Source organism: Heteronotia binoei, chromosome 8 (genome assembly GCF_032191835.1).
Source record: "Heteronotia binoei isolate CCM8104 ecotype False Entrance Well chromosome 8, APGP_CSIRO_Hbin_v1, whole genome shotgun sequence".
Taxonomy (NCBI): domain Eukaryota; kingdom Metazoa; phylum Chordata; class Lepidosauria; order Squamata; family Gekkonidae; genus Heteronotia; species Heteronotia binoei.
The window spans coordinates 88,970,176-88,992,933 of NC_083230.1; the positions used below are offsets into that span (position 1 = coordinate 88,970,176).

General features: G+C 42.5%; 1 protein-coding gene and 1 non-coding gene across 2 annotated transcripts in view; one reads left to right on the forward strand and one right to left on the reverse strand.

Moving 5' to 3' along the window:
• Positions 1 to 22,758, forward strand: part of LARGE1 (LARGE xylosyl- and glucuronyltransferase 1) — a 515,590-nt gene that overhangs the window by 132,386 nt on the left and 360,446 nt on the right. The window contains exon 2 of the mRNA XM_060245549.1: positions 5,555 to 5,741. Coding sequence (XP_060101532.1) covers positions 5,636 to 5,741 — 106 coding nt within the window. The 5' untranslated portion in view covers positions 5,555 to 5,635. The remainder of the gene's footprint in view (positions 1 to 5,554; positions 5,742 to 22,758) is intronic.
• TRNAP-CGG (transfer RNA proline (anticodon CGG)) lies at positions 10,221 to 10,293 on the reverse strand. The gene has a single exon. It is a non-coding gene; the product is annotated as a tRNA-Pro (tRNA).

Consider the following 22,758-nt stretch of genomic DNA (forward strand, 5'->3'; position numbering starts at 1 on the left):
ATTATTTAGAGAAGGGATACTCCTATTTTGTCCAAGCATGTGTTCTCAAATTAACTCTGTGAGTGTAATTAAAATTTAAAAGTTGCTAGCCCATTGCTGCTGAATAAACAATTGTAGAAACATCATGGCCATTCTGAAACTCTTGGAATGAAGCAATAAATTAACTGAGCCAGTCAAATGAATAGCAGGTTTCTATTGCTCCCCTTTTATTAGCTTGGCACAGTGTGTTATAAGTTTTGACTGCAAAAGAGTCTGTGGTCTAAGAATTGTTTGTTCTGCTTCTGAGTGAGTTTTGAATGCCTTTAAAGAGATATTGTAGTGCCAGGGCTACAGTATTGAACCTGTTGCTTGTGTTTTTTTGGTCACAAATTTAGTCTGTGCACCACCTATAAACTCTGATATAGAGGAGGTGACAACAGCATGTGAGCATGTGTGAAGTGCTGCCAAGTAGTTTTTGACTTATGGTAACCCTATGAATTAATCACCTCCCAAACATTCTATCATTAACAGTCTTGCCTTAGTTTTGCAAACTGAGGGCTGTGGCTTCCTTCCTTCCTTGATGGGCTTAGGGCAGTTCACATCAAGAATAAAACAAATTACATAATTTCTAAAACAGCTAACTCAAACATAAAACCGAACAAACCAGTTGAGTATTCAACATTCAGATTCAGATTTCAAAATCCTGGTCCCTAGCTGAACAACAACAATATATGATAGTACCAGACTCACAGCTGGGGGGGGGCACAGCCCCCCCCCCAACCTCCCTTGGACCTTTATGGCCCCTCCATTCCCTGACCCCCGCTCCCTCCATGCCGCTTTGGCAGCCCCCACCCCACTCTGCGAGACATTAGGGGTGGAGCCAAGATCAAGGCTGTGACAAGCATAATTGAACTCCAAAGGGAGTTCTGGCCATCACATTTAAAGGGATGGCACACCTTTTCAATTCCTTCCTTCCATAAGAAATAATGAAGGATAGGGGCACCTTCTTTTGGGGCTCATAGAATTGGACCCCCTGGTACAATCATTTTGAAACTTGGCGGGTATTTTGGAGAGAGGCACTAGATGCTATACTGAAAATTTGGTGCCTCTACCCCAAAAACAGCCCCCCAGAGCCCCAGATACCCGCAGATCAATTCTCCATGATTTTCTATGGGAATAAATCTCCATAGGGAATAATAGTTACCAGCAGACATTTCCCTCCCCTCCCCCCGCTTTCTGATGACCCTGAAGCGGGCAGAGGGTCTCCAAACCGGGGGATTCCCCTGCCCCCACCTGGGGATTGGCAACCTTAATGCTGGCTGCCCCAGTGCTGAACATCCTGAGCATGCCGGAAAGCCAGTGTAGGAACCGCCAGCCTCAAAGCGGCTTTTCCCGCTGGTGGAGTGGGGAGCTTTGAAAGAGCCCCTGAGGCCTGCTCTTCACTCTTTCTCCGTGTTGGTGAGTTGGGAGGGGGAGCTGCTGTATGGAGGGGGGCGGGGCCACCAGAGCAGCCCGGAGATCGTGGCCAGAGCAGGGGCTGCCAGAGGGGGGCCCTCCATCCAAATTTTTTCCTGTGGGCTCCCCTCTGGAATTCATCTGGAATTTTCTGGCTATGGGCCTGGATAGTACTCATAAGCAGTCACTACTCCAGAGTGGGCCAGCATGTGACAGGGAGGCAATATTAGTGTTCAGTTATGTCAACCACCTCAATTAAAGGCCTGGCAAAACAGTTCTGTTTTCAGGCCCTGAAGAATTGCAGTAGGCTTTGCAGGGCCCAGATCTCTAGTGGGAGCTTGTACATCCAGGCAGTGGCCAAGACAGAAAAAAATATTTCCCCTAGTTGAGGCTAAGTGGGCATCATTTGGGCCAAGGACAACCAGAAGATGTTGCTCAGCAGAGCATAAAGTTTTCGGGGGAAGGGTATACAGGGAGTGATCCCTTAGACATGCTGGTCCCAGGCCATTCAGTGCTTTAAAGGTTAACACCATCACCTGAAGACAAATATGGTACTCAACTGACAGTCAGTGTAACTGGTGGACCAACTTTTACTGTTGGCCCCCTTCCTGGAACGTGACGATCTAGCAACAGTGATCCACGCCACGGTCACCTCGAGGTTGGACTACTGCAATGTTCTCTACATGGGGCTGCCTTTGTACCGAACCTGAAAGCTACAGCTAGTGCAGAATGCCACGGCCCGGCTGTTGTTAGGACTCCCAAGAAGGGAGCACATCCGGCCAGGGCTCCGGGATCTGCACTGGCTGCCAATAGCTTACCGAGTCCGGTACAAGGTGCTGGTTATTACCTTTAAAGCCCTATATGGCCTAGGACCTGCCTACCTGAAGGACCGTCTCTCCCCACATGTGCCCCAGAGAGTACTGAGATCGGGAACTCGAAATCTCCTAGTTATCCCCGGGCCAAAAGAAGCCCACTTAAAATCCACCAGGGACCGGGCCTTTTCTGTGGTGGCCCCCTCCTGGTGGAACCAGTTGCTAGAGGAGGTGAGGGCCCTGCGGGACCTTGCCCAGTTCCGCAGGGCCTGTAAGACAACCCTCTTCCGGCTGGCCTATGACTAGCTGGTACAAGAAATCCAGGTGTAGTTATATTAGAGGTTGCTGTCCCTAATGTTTTAAATGGTTTAAATGTTTTATAATTTTAAATATTTTATAATTTAAATGTATTAATTAATTTTAACTATTTTATGCTTAAATGTTACTATGTGAAATCTTATGCTGTGAGCCACCCTGAGCCACTTGTTGGGAAGGGCGGGATATAAATAAATAAATAAATAAATACATACATACATACATACATACATACATACTGCTGCCTTCAACTTCTCCTGAAATCTTTGTCTTTTCCAGTGAGTCTTTTCTTCTCATAATGTAACCAAAGTACAATAGCCTCAGTTTAGTCATTTTAGCTTCTAGGGAATGTGCAAGCTTGATTTGATCCAGAAGCCACTTATTTTGTCTTTTTTGGTGGTCCAAAAGCTCTCTTCCAACACCATATTTCAAACGAATCTACTTTTTTCCTGTCAGCACATTTCATTGCCCAGCTTTCTCACCTCTACATAGTAATAGGTAATACTGCAGGATGGATTATCTTGATCTTGGTCATCAGTGACACATCCTTATACCTAGGGATCTTTTTTAGTTCCTTCATGCTGCCCTTCCCAGTCTTAATCTTCTTCTGATTTCTTGATTGTATTCTTCCTTTTGGCTAAAGAGGAATCCAAGGAATAGAGGATTTTTAACGGTTTTGGTTTCTTTATTGTCAGCCTTAAAGTTGTGTAATTCCTCAGTAGCCATTACTTCTGTCTTCTAGAAGTTCAGCTGTAATCCTGCTTTAAGATTGCTTGTTTTAACCTTCATCAGTAGTAATTTCAAATCTTTATTATTTTCTGCTGGTAATGAGTTGTCATCCACACATTTAAAATTGTTAATTTTCATTCCACCAATTTTCACTCTAACTTCACCTAGATCTAATTCAGCTTTCATTATGATACATTCTGCTTTTAAACTGAACAGATATGGGGAATAAGCTGCCAGAATAGGGTTGCAGGGCAGTGCAATCAGTGGGAGGACTGGGGGGCACAGCTTGCTTGCGAAAAATAAAATAAAAATACAGCCTTGAATACTTACAGAAATTGTAATGGGAAGTGTCAAGACTAGCTCTAGGTAAAAACAATAAGAGTTTCTGCCAGTTCCTAGGACTACCCGTTTCAATTCTAGTAGCAACTTCTAGTAAGTACACAAGGCTGGTCCCCCTCCTTAATTTTTCCCCTCCTGCTGCTCAGAGAAGGGGCAATCAATTGGGTGGGAGATCCTCAACCCCCATTAGGAGCTTGGCAAACTTGTGCCAAAACCTTAAAAATTCACTCTAGGGTTTCTCCTTTGTCCTGCTTTTAAATCTTAGCCAATCTGTTAGACCTGTCCCTTGACCAGCTTTAACCACAGTAAACCCACTGTTCTTCTACAATTTCCTCCAGTGTTTGTTATTCTGGACTTTATAGCTATTTCCTTTTAAAAAAATAGTGTGTGCTTTCTTTCATGATTAATTCAAGAAAAAGTTCTAAAAAAAAAACCAACCCAGCCCTTCCCTTGAGAGTGAAATCAAGTCTGGAAATCCCTTTCCTATACTCTGTCAATTTCATCATTCCAGCCACAATTAATTTTGTTTTAAAAGGGAAAGGCAGTGTACAGGCTCTTGCTGTGCCACAATTGTCAGGTCCCTGCAACTCACCAGTGGGGGGTAGGAGGGAGCATTCCAGGAGTGGGGCAGGTCTCTGCTCCAAACAGTGGTATCCTCACGTGACACTCCTGGTGTAGTGATGTCACTCTGAAGTGACATCATCATATTGGGAATGTCACATGATGACACACTGGTTTGAGGTCAAATCTCTATGGTAAAATTGCCTTCAAACCATATAGTTTTGCAACCAGAGCATTGCCATGTGATGTCCCTAACGTGATGGTGTCATTTCTGCATGGCATAATCATGTTGGGAACATCACATAGGGATGTTGCTGTTTGGAGTGGGGTTTTCCCCTCCAGCCAGCTGACTGGTGGTGGGCAGAAGCCCCAAAAATCAGGGGATCCCCCACCCCTGCTTGGGAACTGGGAACCCTGTGCTGTGCTGCTAGGTTTTCCCCCCAGCAACAAATGCGGGTTTACCACTGCATATATACTTAGCAGTGACTTGCATAATCCTGTAAGCTGTAGAAGTCATATTTTCTTTCCCTCTACCCCCCACCCCCACCCCCACCCCCAAGAGAGCCAGTTTGGTGTTGTGGTTAGGATCCATGGATTCTAATCTGAAGAACCAGGTTTGATTTTCCACTCCTCCACATGCAGCTGCTGAGTGGTCTTGGGTCAGTTAGAGTTCTCTCAGAGCTGTTCTCTCAAGAGCAGTTTTTGGAGAACTCCCTCAGCCCCACCTACATCACAGGGTGTCTGTTGTGGGGAGAGGAAGGGAAGGAGATTGCAAGGCGCTCTGAGACTCCAAGTGAAGTGTGGGGTATAAATCTAATCTTCTCTTCCTGTTAATTTCTGTTTATCACATTTACTTGTTAGTATTTCAGTGTACCCTTAAAACATGTTAGGTGATGTAAGAAAGTCTTTATTATTGCGCTCCACTACAGCTGGATACAGCTTCTGGTGCTGCCATTTTCAGCCATCTACCAGAATGCCTGCTGTTCTTTGGAAACAGAGGCAGTAGAACAGGTGGTCCTGTTTTATCTATCCAGGAGTACCACCTGTGCAGAAACATCAAGGATTGTGAAGGGTTTTTCTTTTCTTTTAAAAGGACAGCATAAAATTGTTGCTTTTTATAAAATATATGTCATGTGTAGCTGATATGATAAGATGTTTTATTGATTTATGCTCTTTCATGACTTCTAAGGCACACATTTATTGTTTTTGACATTTTCCAGAATGCTGAAATGGGTACTTCCTTTCAATCCAGGTTGCCTGTTTTTATCATTGTTTTGCAAAAGCTTTGGAAGATTCATTTCATTGATGTGGGTGGCAAGGTAGTAAGCTGTATAGGTCATATTTTCTTCCCTTTCCCCCCCCAGGAAATAATATGTGGGAGACACTGGACTTCATGTTTCCAACATAGGAACAGAACCAGGTTGGGAATCTCCACTTCTGAGAGAATGCTGGGAATCTGCAGAGGGCGACGGAAATTCCTGGCTGCCTCTCTGACTCTTCTTTTTGTTCCTGCTATAACCTGGATTTACCTGTTTGCTGGGAGCTTTGAAGGTAAAAGGAAAATTATGTCTGTAGTTGGTGAAGTTTGGGAGCTGCAGAGTTTTTGGAGTTGCATCAATGCTTCTTAAGGCTTAGCAGTTTTTGGACAGATGGGATAAATTTGTCATCTGTTGTCTCCCTCAGTAAAGAGGGGAGGGGGAAATGCTCCTATTCTGTCTTTCCACTGTGACATTTTCAATATTTATATTTCTTATCTCCTAGGTAGTTAATTTCTGTGGGAGTACATGTTTTGAGGGCTGAAAGCACAAATTGATTTATGAGCATCAAAGACTGATTATCACAAATAGAAACTGTGAATTTTGAGTCACATTTTGTACAACGAGCCCTGATTCTTTGTTTCTAACAAGTCTAATGGCTGAGAAAGAAGACGGGAATAAATGTTTTCAAAAAATAGCTCAGTATTGCTGTCTCTTGTGCTAGGAAGTTCAGAACTGGTATATTGTTGCAAAATGTCTGCACGTACTTCTTATTCAGGTATTGTGTCTAATAGCGCTTAAGATGTTTTGTTTCATTTTTGGCAAAAAAGTTAAGTGAAAATGGTGGCTTGACTACCATACATTATTTAGAGTTTGTGTTTTAAATGACATCTAGGGAGATAGCCCTATTGCCCTTAACATATCTTAGAGTTAGAGTGCATTAATTTTATAGTAATGTCCCAAATCTGCTTCATAGTTGGGACTGCGTCATATTCCCTGGAGGGGCATCTCTCTCTCTCTCTCTCTCTCTCCTGTCTGTCTGTCTGTCTGTCATCTTATCTGTCCTATGAAAAAGAGAGAGAACGTTCATGCTTGTTTTATTATAGGGATGCCTAACAGTAGGCTGTATCCATACTAGAGAGCAATTTCCTAAGCCCTTGTTGCCAACCTGTTGAATTTTAATCATATTCAAAAGTTTGCTTGGTTTAATATGAAAAGGGGTTTCCCCCCCTACAAGGTTGTAAGATGTATCTATATACCATATACTAATGTTATGCCTATCTTTGATTTTGTATGCAACACAGGGCGTATATAGTATGTAAATGAACATATATGTATCTAGTTCTGTGTGTAAAGTATACACTTTATGAAGGTGAAATTTGTTATGGATTCTCCTTTCCTTCCTCAAGTGAGACTACAATACACATTTTTGGCCTCTGGAGACCAGTGGCCCTGCAAACACAGATAGTCGCTATCCTTATCATACCATCATCATCATCATTGTATTATCTTATATTCTAACAGTCAAATGTGGCCTAATCTGCAAATTCTTAAATCCACAGAAATACTTAAATTCACAAATCTGGGCAACAGTGGCCAAAAACAGATACAAATAGAAACAAACTTGGGGGGCTCATTAGATTTGCAGATAAATCTGAAAATGTTAAAAACAATACAAAGAAAATACATTATAAGTTACCTTGCAGAATTTACAAAAAAAATACATTTGCAGAGCTTCAAAATCCTTTCAAAACAAACCCTGTAATAAAGCAGTGGCTGTTGCTAGGCATTCACAACCGTTTGGCCAGCTTTCCAGGCTTTGTTGGTGCTTGGTTTCTATCACTAAAAGGGGTGGGGCAGGGTTCTTTTGACCTTTGAGAGGAGAATTAATTGGGACTATATCTGGAAGCAACCACCAGACAACTTGATACCACCAGAATGAACCCAGGCCTGACTGCTTGCTACTGTTCAGCTGCTCCCATTCCATGAAAGCTAGTCTGGTGTAGTGGTAAGGATTTCAGACTGGAACCTTGAATCCCCATTCTGCTGTGGAAACTCACTGGACTTGTTACATATTCTCAGCTTACCCTGTATTACAGGGTGTTGCGTGGATAAAATGGAGGAGAGGTTCACATGGTAGAGAAAGGCAAGATATAAACGAAGTAAATAACGGGGGTAGATAGAAAGTAAATTGGCGGTTGAGTGTAAAGGAGAGAAGGAAAGCAGGGAAAGGTGATGAGGATAAGGGAATTGCTGGAATGACGGCAATAGGAAATAATATGGGGAGAGGATGCAGTCCTTGCAGGTTCTTCCCTACTGCAAATATACACAGCTCAGCTGGCACTGCACAGTTGGGCCATAGTTTTCCTGGAGAGAGGCTGCCAAGGGGAGTGGGGAAGGAAAGCTGAAGATGAGAGGGGAATATAAAGGTAGGTTGCCTGGTGAGTTATGGGGCTTTCAAGAAAGGGGAAAGAGGATGCCCACTTGTCTTATATTCTGTTTCTCCTGTTTTATAGCTAGGACTTGCATGTTGCATTCATTTTTGATGTAATCCTCATGAATGTAGGCCAGCACTTTTGCAGATGAGTGTTCAGTTAATTACAGCTCTGATGTAACATGCAGTTACTGCATAAGTATTTCCTAGAAAGAAACATTTACAGAAGTACACAAGGGAAGTGATAGGAACTGGTTACTTGAAATGATGGTGGTGGCATTTACATGTTGATGAGGTTTGATCTCTGCCTCCTTCTCTCTAATTTGAAACTCCTCTCTTGCAGTAAAAAAAACAAAGAAGTGGAATTTTATCTACTTATTTTCTCCTGTTCCAAATATATTGAAGTCTACCTATGGATAATCCCATCTCTCAGTTGCTTGGAGGTATTTACTTATCTGAAACATAAGCATCACTCAACAGGAGGTTGAATTTCTTACTTGGAGTGACTGGTAGAGCAACGCACAATCAGACAATATCAAGGCAGCAATCAAATAGCACACAGGCAGCAAGGTACCTTGCCCAAGTTTGCCTGTATTAAATATTCAAAATAATGAGTGTTGCATTTTGTGAATTTGTAAGTCGAGGTGTGAGAAGGAAATAAGTTGTGAGTTTTAGAAAATGCGCAATGAATTTGTTCCCAGCATTCTTATGATGCCACTCTCAAGGTATCTTGCAGAATTTACAAAAAAAAAAAATCCTATAAAACAGTTAAAAGTAACCAAGGTAGAAACAAATAAGGACAAATAGCAATTGCAAAAACAGCAATACAACAAACAGTAGGCAACCATCAGAAAGAAACCTTAAACCTCTCCAAATGCTCTTTGGAATAAAAAAGTCTTCACAAAAATCTCAAAAGACCAAGAATGAGAAATCCTTGTAGTCTTCTTAGAACAGAGAGAATCTTGTGCCACAGTGTGGTTAGTTTTGTGCCAACCAATTTTACTTCTGGTAAAGTGATCATGCAGAGTTGAACTGAGATCAGTAGCAGAATCATATGGGCAGAGGATGGGTCCTTTAAAAAATCACAGTGGTTGGAGGAAAAAAAATAAGTGAATCATTCTTGCTGTGTTATTGGAAAGATAAATTACTATTGGCACATAGCAGAGGTCCCCAAAACTTTCGAGCCTGGGGCACATTCAGAATTTTGAGATAGTTACCACTGCACCTGAATGGCTGCCATAGGAGGTGGAGCCAAACTCAAAATGGCTGCCACAGAAGGTAGAGCTGAATGAAGCCTCCATCCTCACACTTCCAGGGAAGAAGAAAAGCTTGAAAAGGAAATGTAACTGCATACTGACTAAGAAAAGCCCAGTTGCTTACCAGTCCTCCTCATCCTCTAGTTGAAAACCTTATTTGAAAGGACAGCCAACAACAAGCCCTGCCTTACAATGTCCATTTATGAAAAATGTTGTGAATCCTAAAGGAAGTGCTGGCAGGCAACATAACATGTTGAAGAACCTTGGTATGCGTCCTGAGCCAGCCATATGCTTTTCATATATGCTAGCTTTTAGTTTTTCTTCAAGACCACTTCGAGAAGGCAGTGAGGGTTGATGAGTCAGTACCTTGTCTCCTTCCAAATTTTGCCTCCTGGAGTGACGTTACAAAGATCTGTTACCAGGAATTCAGTAAATAACTTCAAGCCATCTGCAATATGGGAATTAATGAGAATGCGAGTTAAATGTTTTTTAACATCCAAAATCAAATGCATTTTTACATTATTATCTGCAATATTTGTGTTCATTTTCAAATTGTAGCAAAAATACACACAAATGTCACTCTGATGTTTAGTCTTAGAGAATGCTGAGTGCAACACACACAAAAACAAGCTTCCCCTTCTCCAGGATACTGGGACTTAGTGGTGCTAGCTACCCAGGGTAGCAGTTATTCTGTGACTCTGATCCTAGGTGTGAAGAAGGAGGTTTGCTTACTCATTTCATGCAGGAGACTCAGTTACTCATTTCATCAGCAAAAGAAATGTGCACTTCATCTGTTTATATTCTAATAGTCAAGCGTGGCTCAATCTGCAGATATTTAAATCTACAGATTGGGGCCGTATTGTCATAAACCAGATTTTCCTGCAAACTTGAGGGGACTCCCAGGTTTGGAGAAATGTCTGAAAACTTTCAAAAAATACACTGATGAACATATGAACATATGAAGCTGCCTTCTACTGAATCAGACCCTTGGTCCATCGAAGTCAGTATTGTCTTCTCAGACTGGCAGCGGCTCTCCAGGGTCTCAAGCTGAGGTTTTTCACACCATTTTGCCTGGACCCTTTTTTGGAGATGCCAGGGATTGAACCTGGGACCTTCTGCTTCCGAAGCAGATGCTCTACCACTGAGCCACCGTCCCCCCTCAAATAGTAAAAGAACATTCTGTTAACAACTAATTTGAGAATTTGAGGGTCCATTTGAGAATAGATTCAGATTTCATCTTTTATTCAATGGCCTCCCATCACCTCTGAAGCCTGGTTTTGTCCTGGGGTCTTCCAGTTGAACAATCCTGATGTACAGATTCAACTGCCCAGTAGCCTTAGTTTAGTTCATCTCAGTTTAAAATCTGACAGGCTCTGATTTTGCAAGTTGAGTGCTATCTTTCTCTTTCTCCTTTATTGCAGAGGTAGTTGTTTGTTGCCAAGGCTGGGTGGATTTAAATTTCCTAATTCACTATTTCATTATCTCAAAACCCAAAGGATACTAAGAGCTTCATCTATTTAGCTACCATCTTTAAAGACAAAGCTAATACTAAAGCATGAAAAAGAGAATGAGGTGTATATTCCCCAGTGAGTAAATAAACAATCACTGGATGAGCAGTGATTTAAAAGTAACTCTGGCTTCTAACAAAAGAATGTAAGAACATCTGTGTTGAATTATGGAAGTGGTCCATCATGTCCTGTTTCACACAGTGGCCAACCTCGTGTCCTTGGAAGCCTGCTCTCCCCCCCCCCCCGTTGTTGCCTCAGCACTTGTATTAGAGCTGCCAACCTCCAGGTGGGGCCTGGAATCTCCCAGAATTATAACATATCTCCATATGACTGAGATCTGTTCCCCTGGAGAAAATCGCTACTTTGGAAGGTGGACTCTTATGACATATCCCATTGAGGGTTTTTTCTGTTCCCCAAATCTTGCCCTTTCCAGGCCCCACCCTCAGATCTCCAGGAATATTTCAACCTGGATTTGGGAACAGTGACTTGTATTCAGAGGATTACTGCCTCTGAACATAGAAATTCCATTAAGTTATTTCCCCAATTAGTTATTTGTGCTACTTGAGTATAGTTGGTTGTGTTGGGGTTGGGGGTGGGCACCAACAAATTGAAAATTGGTTATCTGAAGGGCCCACACAATAACATTTCAGGCATCTGTCATGATGGGCTCTGGCTCACAAAAGCTTGTGCCATAATAAACATTTTAGTTAGGGCTGCCAACCCCCTGATCTGGCCGAGGAATCTCCTGCCAGGGAGGTTCTCAACCCTGGGCCGGCGGGGGGAACCTCCCTTCACGTCGCTGGCGCAGTGACGTCACCCAGAAGTGATGTCATCAAAATGGTGGTGCCTGTGCGGGGCGGCTTTAAGTGTTTCCAGGAAAACTCTATGGTTTCCCCGGATGCTCTAGCCATTTGGGAGGTAAAACCTCCCAAATGACTAGAGCGTTTGGGGAAACCATAGAGTTTTCCTGGAAACGCCCAGAGCAGCCCCACATGGGTGCCACCATTTTGATGACGTCACTTCCAGGTGACATCATTTCATCGCGTGGCGCCCAGCATGCCACGACTGTCCCCTGCTGGGGGATGAAGAGGACTTGGCAACCCTAATTTTAGTCTTTAATGTGCCACAAGAATTCTTATTTTGGCTGTAACTGGAATGATAGAATAGCAACATTCAAAACTCACTGGTGATTGCTGTGGTGTTCATTGTGTGACCCAGTCTTTAAAAAGTACAGATTGTCTGGTTATTTCTAGAGATTCAAAAACACCAAAGAATGTTGCTGTGCAATATCCCAGTTCTGTATTGTGCAGCATTATAATAAATGTGCTCGTGTATCGTTAAGGAAAAAGCAGCAGTGAATTGCAGCTGTAGCATTCACATTCAGAAAACTGAATGCAGTTTTAAAAAGCAGAATTATAGTAGGATACTATTGAAATAGTACTCCCCTTGGGAACAGGAGCAGATGATTTAGAAGCCCTGTATCCAGTAGGAAGTTTGGGTGAGAGACAATGTAGTAAATATTCTTATTTAATTTTATCCCTAGAAAAAGTTGTGATTCTTACATTTATCATTTGTCACCTGGCTAAGATAACTTATTTATCACTTTAAAAATATTCAGACATATTGATCATCCACCTTCTGTTTCAAAACATTACCTCAGAGAGGGTGATATGGAACAGTTTTAGGAAGCTGTTTATTAGTAAGTCAGTTAACTATTCATGCAAATAAGGATTTAATTTCATCTCTTAATGGCATCTGTATATGAGGCTTCAAATGAAAAATGCAATTAATGTATAATGAAATGATGTTTACTAGTAATCTTTTACGTACTAAAAATGAAAGATCTCACTCTCTACCTTTTGCATTATGACAAAAATAAATAAATTTAAAAGGTTGAAATAATATGAATTACCACCAGTATCTGACTACATATTCATGTAATACGGATCCTTTTCAGACTTTTGCCTGTGTACCTGATCATCCTCTATTCTTCCATTTTGACATTTGCCCATTTTTTTCTGTCTACCACCATACCTCCCAATCCACTATGTTACTTTTTTTCTTGGCTAAAAAGAGAATTAAGATAGGACTGCCAGTGTAGCATTGAAAGGCTTTTTAGCCTGGTAAAAAGCATTATAGTAGCCAAAAGGGAGGGTGAAAATGCTGTTACACTTCTCAAATAGTGAGAAAAGAGCTAACTGCACCTCTGCATAAACCCACTGGTTTATGTTTATCAGATTAAAGTTGAATTCCTTGGTTGTGGATGTGCCTGATTAAAAATAGTCATTGATTCTTGAATCATCTGAACCATTGCATTGATTTGACCTGTTAATTTGAGAGTTGAACACCAGGCAGCATTCTTTCCCCTAAGTATTAATTGTAATAACTTCCTAGTATTTCATTACCACTTTCCAGCAATCTGCTTCAAAGCTAGCGTTTAAGGTAACAGCCTCAAAGGAAAGATTATAGATCATAGAATATTTTATATGAGCTGGAGTACAAATTTCTGTCTCTACATACATAATTATTGGTTTCCAGCAGCTCTAACAAATGTTCTTTGAACTTTTGCCAATATGTAGAGAGGTGAGTAAATCTGCAAGTTAAACTGAATTTACTGTGTGTATAAGGTCATTTCATGTACATTTTACAGGGAGACAGAAGTGTTCTTCTCCATGAATGTTCAAATGCCTTCCTGAAATCTTGTGGAATAGCCATTTTAAGCTGGCATGCAACTACTTTGTGTTCTCTGTGTGGCAAGCCCTATTTAAGAATTGCCGTACCATATGTTGATCTTTGCTGTTGGAGCTGGTCTTCACATTACTCCCAGGTGTAACTGATGGTAACTGCTGGAAGCAGGGAGTTAATCCATCTAAGAACTATTCAAGCATTCTAATTCCAATACTAACTCCTGCCTATCTTATTGATATGGGGACAGTGTGGAGACTTGGTTTGAATCCCAGCTCCCCATGTTGCTCACTGAGTGACCTTGCAGGGATTGTAATAATTAAAAATGGAATCATCTCTTTTATGTTTGTCATCCTGAAGGAAGGGTGAGATATAAATGTGAAGAATGATTGATAAATTAATATGATGAGACATCAGTGGTCTTCCAGCAGCATTTTAGATTGTATGTCTAAAGGTAGGATTTTTGATCCCATTGCAGAATATGTCTCCAGTTTCTGTTCTATCCTGTTAGTTGCTGTTGTTTTTTGCCTCCCTGCTACTAGTAGAGATTAAACAGCTTCTACTCATAAAACAGAAGATAATTAATCTTCATCAAGCACAACGAGAAGTTTAATTCTCCACTTCTCTTTCTCTCATGCAATTTCCCACTTCCCCCCAATGTTCTGGCAGCTGTCATTTGCACCAGTGTCTGTGGGACGTTTAATAATCTGACTGCAGATTCATTTCAGTGGTTTCACTCATTTTGATTTCTTCCTTTGCTCTTGCAGAATTTCATCACTTTAGGTAAAAATGGAAGACCACTGTCAAGAAACAGGGGGAAGGATGTCTGTCCTTTGTGCAAAGCTGTCTCTACAGCTGATAGTTTTTTCTGGTTCGGATGAATTAAATCAAGACATGGTCACATCTGGGAGCAGCTTTCAAAATTATTTCTTATATGCATTCTTGCATTTTGCATGCTGTTTTAAGCAACTGTTTTATGATTGACTTTTCTGTCATGAAGGTAGGAAGGACATTCATTATCTTCCCGGATATCCAGTCCCAACTAGTTAGTTGGTTAATGAGATGAGTCTGACAGTTCTCCAGACCACTTCTGCCTTCAGCTGAGAAACAAGGTGCCAGTTTAGCTCCAGGAACTTACTGGGGTTTTTTTATAATTGGCCTAATTTTTATCTCTCTTGTGTGTGGTATATATGTGTGTGCGCGTGCATATTACTTTTTTATGGTTATCATTGGACTTACTCTCTGCTGACCTCTTATTGACAGGGCACCTTAAAGGTTTGAGGGAGAGAATCTGGTGCCTGACAGAGAACTTTGCCCTTCCAAAGTCAAAACAAGTGGTGTGCACTCAGTATAAACCAAGCAAAAAAAAAAATCCCCCCAGAATACCTTATTTATTTATTATTTTATTTGGTCAATTTATATTCCGCCCTTTCCCATACGGGCTCAAGGCGGATCACAGTTGTAATAAAACAATTAAAATACAGTAATGACTCAATAATATACCAATAAAACAAAGCTAGGATTGGTATCCTTTGGGTATTTTTTTTCCAACCAGCTACTGAGTGGGCTACTGATATAGCTGTCTAACTCAATTCTAGGGCCATTGTACCAGCAACCAATCAGTACCTCTAAACAATTCTTGGATAATCAGGAAATCAACAGCTATAGGCCCAAATGGCATGGAACCAGAACATTAGGAAAGGGATCCATCCATTCTATTCTAGGCTCTTGATCTTCCTCTTCTTTGGATTTCAGGAGAACTAGGAAACCCTACTTCACATGATGCCAGTATAATCTACTCAAGCACAAACACTCTGAAACATCAAGTAGTAATTAGCACTCAATGGAACCTCAGGGGAGTGTCTAAACAGGTTTGTGGCAAATTGTGGGAATTATAGGGGAGCAAACCAGCTGGCCGTGCCTCTTAACTGGATGGGATTGGTTAGTATGAAGTTACCTTCCTGTGTCCCATGACAACAGGAATTTAAGTAAGAAAATTCAGTATTTTTCTGTGATTAGGAAATGAGAAGAGACATATGACTAAAAGATTGGATAACTTTCAAAAGAATTGAGTGTTGGACTGATATTGACTAATAATAAATAAATCTAACAGTTTAAATTATTTTCTTTGTATAGTCTCATTCAATTCATTAAATGTGTTTCAGGGTAAAGTGATCTGGGTCTCAAAACCTGAGAAACTTGACATGCATTCTTAACATTCATGTTAATTTTTATGACAGGTATGCAGTTGCTAATTGCAGAAGGCAAAGCCTTCCTTTGGGATTGCTGCAAATTGCATTTTTATAGACCTAGGGAATAAGAAGTTACCTAAAGTCATACAAATGTCAAAAGCTGTTCAGAGGAACTAGTCATCTATGATAGTGCCATCTCTCAGATTGATTGAGTGGCAGGTTTCCAGAAAAAAAGGTGACTCAACATATCTGCTTAAACACCATATGATCTGAAACTGCAGTAACTCTTTCAGATGAAATTTGAAAGTCATACTTAATACCTCAAATGACCCTGATTTTCAAATTAGTTCTAAACCTCAGCCTCTCTAATTTATCACAGTTGTTGCACTTGGAGATCATGGAGCCAGAATTTCCTTGCCTGCATTGGACATATGACTTAAATCTTGCACAAATCTAATGAGGTCTTCCTGCCCACCATAGATACCAACATTTATTTGTAGACTGCTGTCCCCTAAGGTTCAAGGTGATGAAAATTTAACTATTTTAAATTCTGTTTTGTAAATGTGTTTTACTGAAATGTTATTCAGCATTTCAGTAAAACATTTATACAAAACAAAATTTAAAATAGTTAATACAATAGATAATTTTGTGAGTTACAGTAGTCCAGCCTGGAGGTAACCATTGCACGGATAACTGTGGCTAGTGCAGGCTGAGACAGGAAGGGGGGCAGTTGTATGATCTGGCACAGCTGGAGAATTGCCAATCTAGCAACATTTGTGATCTGGGCCTCTATCAATAAAGAGGCACACCCTGGCTGGCTCTTGGTGGTCAGCACTTGAGTCAGAGGAGCTCTGTCTAAAGCTGGGAGTTGGCACCCAACTGTAAACCCCCTCCCCTCAGCCACAGAACCTCCAGCTTTTATGGATTCAGTCTCAGCTGGCTGTGTGTCAGCCATATAACCACAGAGCTGTAGCCAGGGTTTAAAAAGTGGGTTAAAAAAAAAGTCAGAGAAGCCCTCACATGCCATCAGGAGTGACAAATTAGAAGGTTTAGGTATGGTCACAGGGGTTTCATGGAACTGGGCATAAAGAAGATACCCCAAGCACTCCTGAATGAGATGTGGTTTGATGAGACTCTCTAATCTTACTGAAAGCACTTTAGTGACACTCTCAGATTATATTTTATCTTTAGATAGGATAAGGAATATGTATTTCTGTTCCTGATTTTATTTACATAGGTATCCAAGAGAGACTGGGTATCAAAGAGAGTAGCCGTCTCAATATAACACTGTGATTTAGCAGTCAATGAATTGCTTTGTAATAGACAAAGAAACCCTTCATTTGCATGCCTCTAATTTAAAAAGATTTTTTTCCTGCATGACTGGATAGTCCAGGCAAGCCAGATCTTGTCAGATTTTGGAAGGTCAGCAGGATCAACTATGGTTAGTACTTGGATGGAAGACTTCCTTGAAATACCCAGGGGCAGGCTCTATTCAGCTAACCCTCGGAATATCCTCCAGGCCCTCAGTAGGAGTCAGCCACCATGACTTCCAGGTGCAGAGTCACTCTTTCTCTCTCAAATAAAACCCTTTTCGTCTTAGCAAAACCAAGCAACCTGATTGGTTGGGACTGTGGTATATCAGCATTTGGCCTGTCAGACTATCAGACAAGAGTACTTACATGCCGTTGTTTGAATCCGCTCCTCTCTCTTGCCCAAGTGACTGTTACCATCCAGCAAAACTGATTCTGTTAGTAAAAGGCAGCCAACCTTAGTTCTGGCAGTTACTGGCTCTCGCTACTCTCCCATTGGCTGAGCCACCTGTCACACTGATTCACAGAGGAGAGAAAGAAACCTTTCCTTTGTTTGGCTGGGGAAGGGAGGAGGAAAGAGACAGCCAGAGAAAGGCTTCCCTTGATTGTCTGAGGACTCTTCCCTATCCTCTTTTGGAAAGGGGGAAAAATGGTGTCCTGTGGCAACAGACCAGATACTGCGAGAGAAAGATGGAGGAAAAGTGAGAAACACAGAGGTTGAAGTCCTGTGCTTAAGACCACAATGTTATCAGAGAGAGTGTTGTTCTGAAAGGTTTCTGAGGTAGAACTCATTGGAGCCAGTGCTGACTATAGCTGCCAGTTCCAGGTTGGTGGAAAATTCCAGGAGATTCTGTGGAGGAGTTTGAGGAGGGCATAGGAGTTAGGGCTTCAGAGCGGGGTCTGCCGGACCCAGGTTCTTGGTGTGGAAGCTGACTGGGTGATTTTGGACCAGTCACACAGACTTCCAGCCTAACCAGCTTCACAGGGTTCTTATTCAGATCATAGGGGGGAGAGGAGAATGATGTAAGCTGCTTTGGTCTCCCCCCCACCCCTGCACTGTGGAGAAAGACTGTCCTTTTCCTACATAGAAGCTGCAGAGAGGGGGAAGGCAATGGAAAGCTGAAGTCAGGGGGCAGATAAAGGGAAGGAGATAGGGTTGCTAACACCAGGTTAGGAAATTCCTGGAGATTTAAGGGATGGGGCCTAGAGAGAGTTGGGCTTGAGGAGGAATGGGGCCTCAGACAGGTACAGTGCCATTCCATTCTAATAAAGCCCTGTCACCTTTATATAAATGCCTTCTGAACAATTATGTTTTAGCTAGCCAGCAGGTAAATCTTCCGGACTTTCCTCAGGTAGCCTATTCCACAAGGTGGGAGCTACAGCAGAGAATGCGTCCAATTGTATTGCAAAAAGAGTGCCTGTATGCAACAAAGCATTTAGGGGTGAATTACTTGTACCTTAGGATAGTGGCCCCCAACCTTTTTGGCAGCAGGGGCAAGTATTGTGGAAGACAATTTTTCCACAGACCAGGGGGTGGGGTGGATGACTCTGGGGGTTTTGCCACCTCAGGCTGCCCCCCCATGCCACATCTCTGCCTCCCCCTCCCATTTAAAGACCCCCACCAATCAGCTAATCGGTGGAAGTCTATAAATGAGGCGTAAGCTAATGTCACAGCAGCACTGCCCCTTCTGCTGGCCTGGGACCCTGCAAGGGAAGACAGTCTTGGAGTGAGGCCATGCTGCCTCTTTAGTCCAGGGCTGCTCTGCCTACAGCCCGGTTGCTAGCAGGCCATGGACCGATACTGGTCCACTGCCCGGTGGTTGGGGACCCCTGCCTTAGGACAAATCTTCAAGGCAGCAGTTAAATAATGAGGCATAGATAGGGTAACAGTCTTATCTTTACCAGATAGCAGATGTAATAAATGGTAATCATGTGAACATACTGGAAAGCGTGAAATCAATGGTAAAGTAAAATAAGATCTTATGGAAGAATATAACTCACAACTAAATTAAAAATGGGTAAATTTTCACATTTCCACATGGGCAGACGGTCTAGCCGAAAATCTGCCGATTTATTCATTAAGGTATAAGGCATTATGTCTGGCCAAAAAGAAAAATCTTTGAAAGGCTGGAATAAAGAATTTCAAATAGGAAGCACTGGAAAAGATGGGGTTCTCAGTCTCCAAGAAAGAGGGTGCACATTTCCTTTTGGCATCACTGCATAACTCAAGATAGTCTCTTTGTTCTAAATTAGTAAATATCTTATTCATAACTACAGGGTAATATGAAGGAAAACTTGGGTAAGGAATCTGCAGTCTTAAGTCTTTCATCTACTTGTCCAAGAAGACACAAAAGGATCAAGCTTATTTTTTAAAAACCAGGAAGAATATCCTGGTCTAGTAGGGAAACACACACCCCCGCCCCTGAATTTTGCCATGGCTTTCCAGCGCTTTTTCTTGAGCTGGAACACACAAGAATGCAGTTCCAGCTGGCATGGTGTCAGGGAGTGGGCCTAATAATCAACTGAGTTCCTGCTGGGCCTTTTCTTTTTTAAAAAAAGCCCTGCTAACAAGGAAATGGAACCAAGACCAGCCTCAAAATATATGTTGGAACTTGGAAAAATGGCATGGAGAAATTTTGACTGTAGGGACTCAGTTTTAGAGGAAAGAACAAGAAACCAAATTGTAGCAAAAGTAGAAAAGATCTATTTTTTGCTTTATAGACTCCCAGAGCAAAAGATACAAATTGCCCTCCAGAGTGGTAAAAGAATCTCATAATTGTGGCTGTGTACTTTAGTAGACTCGAGAAGATGAAAATTAAATTTCCACTTGTTTGAAGAAGCTCAGTCCTATGCCCATCCAAGATTTAGAGGTTTCATTTCCACACACACACACACCCCACACATACCATGTATTTCTGAAAGCACAATTATTTTAGATTTGGAATTGTTAATAGAGAGCAAATTATCATGATAGTACAAAATGAAAGCTTGGAGAAGATGTTTTAATCCTAACCTTGTGCAAGAAAGAGGAGCTGGATGATCAGCATACAGTAGAAGCAGTATAACATGGGCAGCTAAGTTAGGAACATGGGAATGGCTAACTTCCAGGAAAGGAAAGGTCCCCTGTGCAAGCACCAGTCGTTTCCGACTCTGGGGTGATGTTACTTTCACAATGTTTTCACGGCAGACTTTTTACAGGGTGGTTTGCCATTGCCTTCCCCAGTCTTTTACACTTTCCCCCCAACAAGCTGGGTACTCATTTTACCGACCTCGGAAGGATGGAAGGCTGAGTCATCCTTGGGCCGGCTACCTGAATCCAGCTTCTGCTGGAATCGAACTCAGGTCGTGAGCAGAGAGTTCAGACCACCGTACTGCAGTACTGCTGGTTTACCACTCTGCATCATGGGGCCACTGGCTAACTTCCAATCATTTGGTAAATGGCTAACTGCCAGTCATTTGGTAAATCATATAAATGGAGGTAAAATAAATCTAGAGCCAAAATACATCCCCATCAAATGTTTTTTGTAACTGGGAGTGGGTTTGAAAGATTACCAGTTATAGGACTTCTTATTCTCATGGAATTTGAAGTATGTAAAAAAAGCAATCAGATATAATTGTTTAGGAATTCCCAGTTGGTTTAATTTGATCCAAAGCCTTGTTCATGAGATGTTATTAATGGTTACCCTAAGGTCCATAAAAATGTTAACAGTTTCCCATTGGGATGTGATGGAATATTTGTCTGAGAGAAAGAAGAGCACATCTGCATGATGTAATGTAAATGAACCTTTAACTCCCAATTTGTTCTGGACCTTGTACTGACAAATTGTAACTTCAGTCATAAATGAGCTGCATATAGTTTTCTTGGTATAGATAACAGACTGATTGGTCTATAATTGTCTGGAGAATGAAGTGAACCCTTCTTACATCTCTCGGCTTGGCTTCGCGAACGAAGATTTAAGAAGGGTGCAATAGTCCACGTTTGCTGCAGGCTCGCTGGTGGCTGACAAGACCAATGTGGGACAGGCAGGTCCGGCCACAGCGGCTGCAGGGAAAAGTCTGATTTAGGGTTGGTCCTGTAGCAGTGCGATTCTTCCTCAATCTCCTTTTGTCCTCAAGACCAGCTATGCGTGTGTTCTCAAAGGAAGAGACAGCCTGGTGGATGGTGTGCCTCCATGCTTTGCGATCTGAGGCTAGGTCAGACCACTGGTGATGGTTGATGTGACAGGTGCTAAGGGATTTCTTCAAGGAGTCCTTGTACCTTTTCTTTGGTGCCCCTCTATTTCGATGGCCGGTGGAAAGTTCGCCATACAGAGCAATCTTGGGAAGGCGGTGGTTTTCCATCCTAGAAATATGCCCTGTCCAGCGCAGCTGCGTCTTCAACAGCAGTGCCTCGATGCTGGTAACCTCTGCCCGCTTGAGGACTTCAGTGTTGGTCACAAAGTCACTCCAGTGGATGTTGAGGATGGTGCGAAGGCAGCGCTGATGAAAGCGCTCAAGGAGTCGCAGGTGATGACGGTATAAAACCCACGATTCAGAGCCATAGATGAGGGTTGTCATCACAACCGCTTTGTAAACATTGATCTTTGTGCCTTTTTTCAGATGCTTGTTGCTCCACACTCTTTTGTGCAGTCGGCCAAATGCACGGTTTGCCTTTGCCAGCCTGTTGTCAATCTCCTTGTCGATCTTGGCATCTGAGGAGATGATGCACCCCAGGTAGCTGAACTGCTGGACTGTCTTCAGAACTGATTCACCCACAGTGATGCAGGGAGGGTGATAATCTTCCTGGGGTGCAGGCTGGTGGAGAACTTCTGTCTTCTTCAGACTAACTTCTAGGCCGAATAGCTTGGCAGCCTCTGCAAAGCAGGACGTCATATGCTGCAGAGCTGATACCGAGTGGGAGACGAGTGCAGCATCATCAGCAAACAGTAGCTCTCGGATGAGTTTTTCCATTGTCTTGGAGTGTGCCTTTAGTCGCCTCAGGTTGAACAGGCTGCCATCGGTGCGATAGCGGATGTAGACACCATCGTCCTCATCTAGATCTACTGCGGCTCTTTGAAGCATCATGCTAAAGAAGATCGTAAAGAGAGTTGGCGCGAGAACGCAGCCTTGCTTTACACCTGTGCCTATTGGGAAGGGCTCCGAGAGGTCGTTGCAGTGTCTGACTTGGCCTCGCTGGTCTTCGTGTAGCTGGATGATCATGCTGAGGAACCTTGGGGGACATCCTAAACGTTCCAAGATTTGCCACAGGCCTTTCCTGCTAACGGTATCGAAAGCTTTGGTAAGGTCGACAAAAGTCACATACAGACCCTTGTTCTGTTCCCTGCATTTCTCTTGGAGCTGCCTGAGAACAAATACCATGTCGGTGGTGCTCCTGTTAGCTCTGAAGCCGCACTGGCTCTCTGGGAGGAGTTCTTCTGCAATGGCGGGCACCAGTCTGTTCAGGAGTATTCTGGCAAGGATTTTGCCTGCGATGGAGAGCAGGGTTATCCCCCGGTAGTTGGAGCAGTCTGACTTTTCCCCTTTGTTCTTGTATAGGGTGATGATGATTGCATCGCGAAAGTCCTGTGGTAATTTGCCTTGTTCCCAGCAGGTGACAAGTACTTTGTGAAGTGAGCTGTGTAGTACTGTGCCCCCATGCTTCCAGATCTCTGGTGGAATTCCATCAACTCCTGCTGCCTTGCCACTTTTCAGTTGCTTGATGGCTTTAACAGTCTCTTCTAGGGTGGGGATCTCATCCAACTCTGTTTTCACCGGTTGAAGTGGGGTGAGGTGGATTGCTGAATCTTGAACTACACGGTTGGCACTGAAGAGAACCTGAAAATACTCTGACCACCGGTTCAGTATGGATGCCTTGTCTGTGAGGAGCACTTGGCCATCTGCACTATGCAAGGGACTCTGAGCCTGATATGATGGACCATATACTGCCT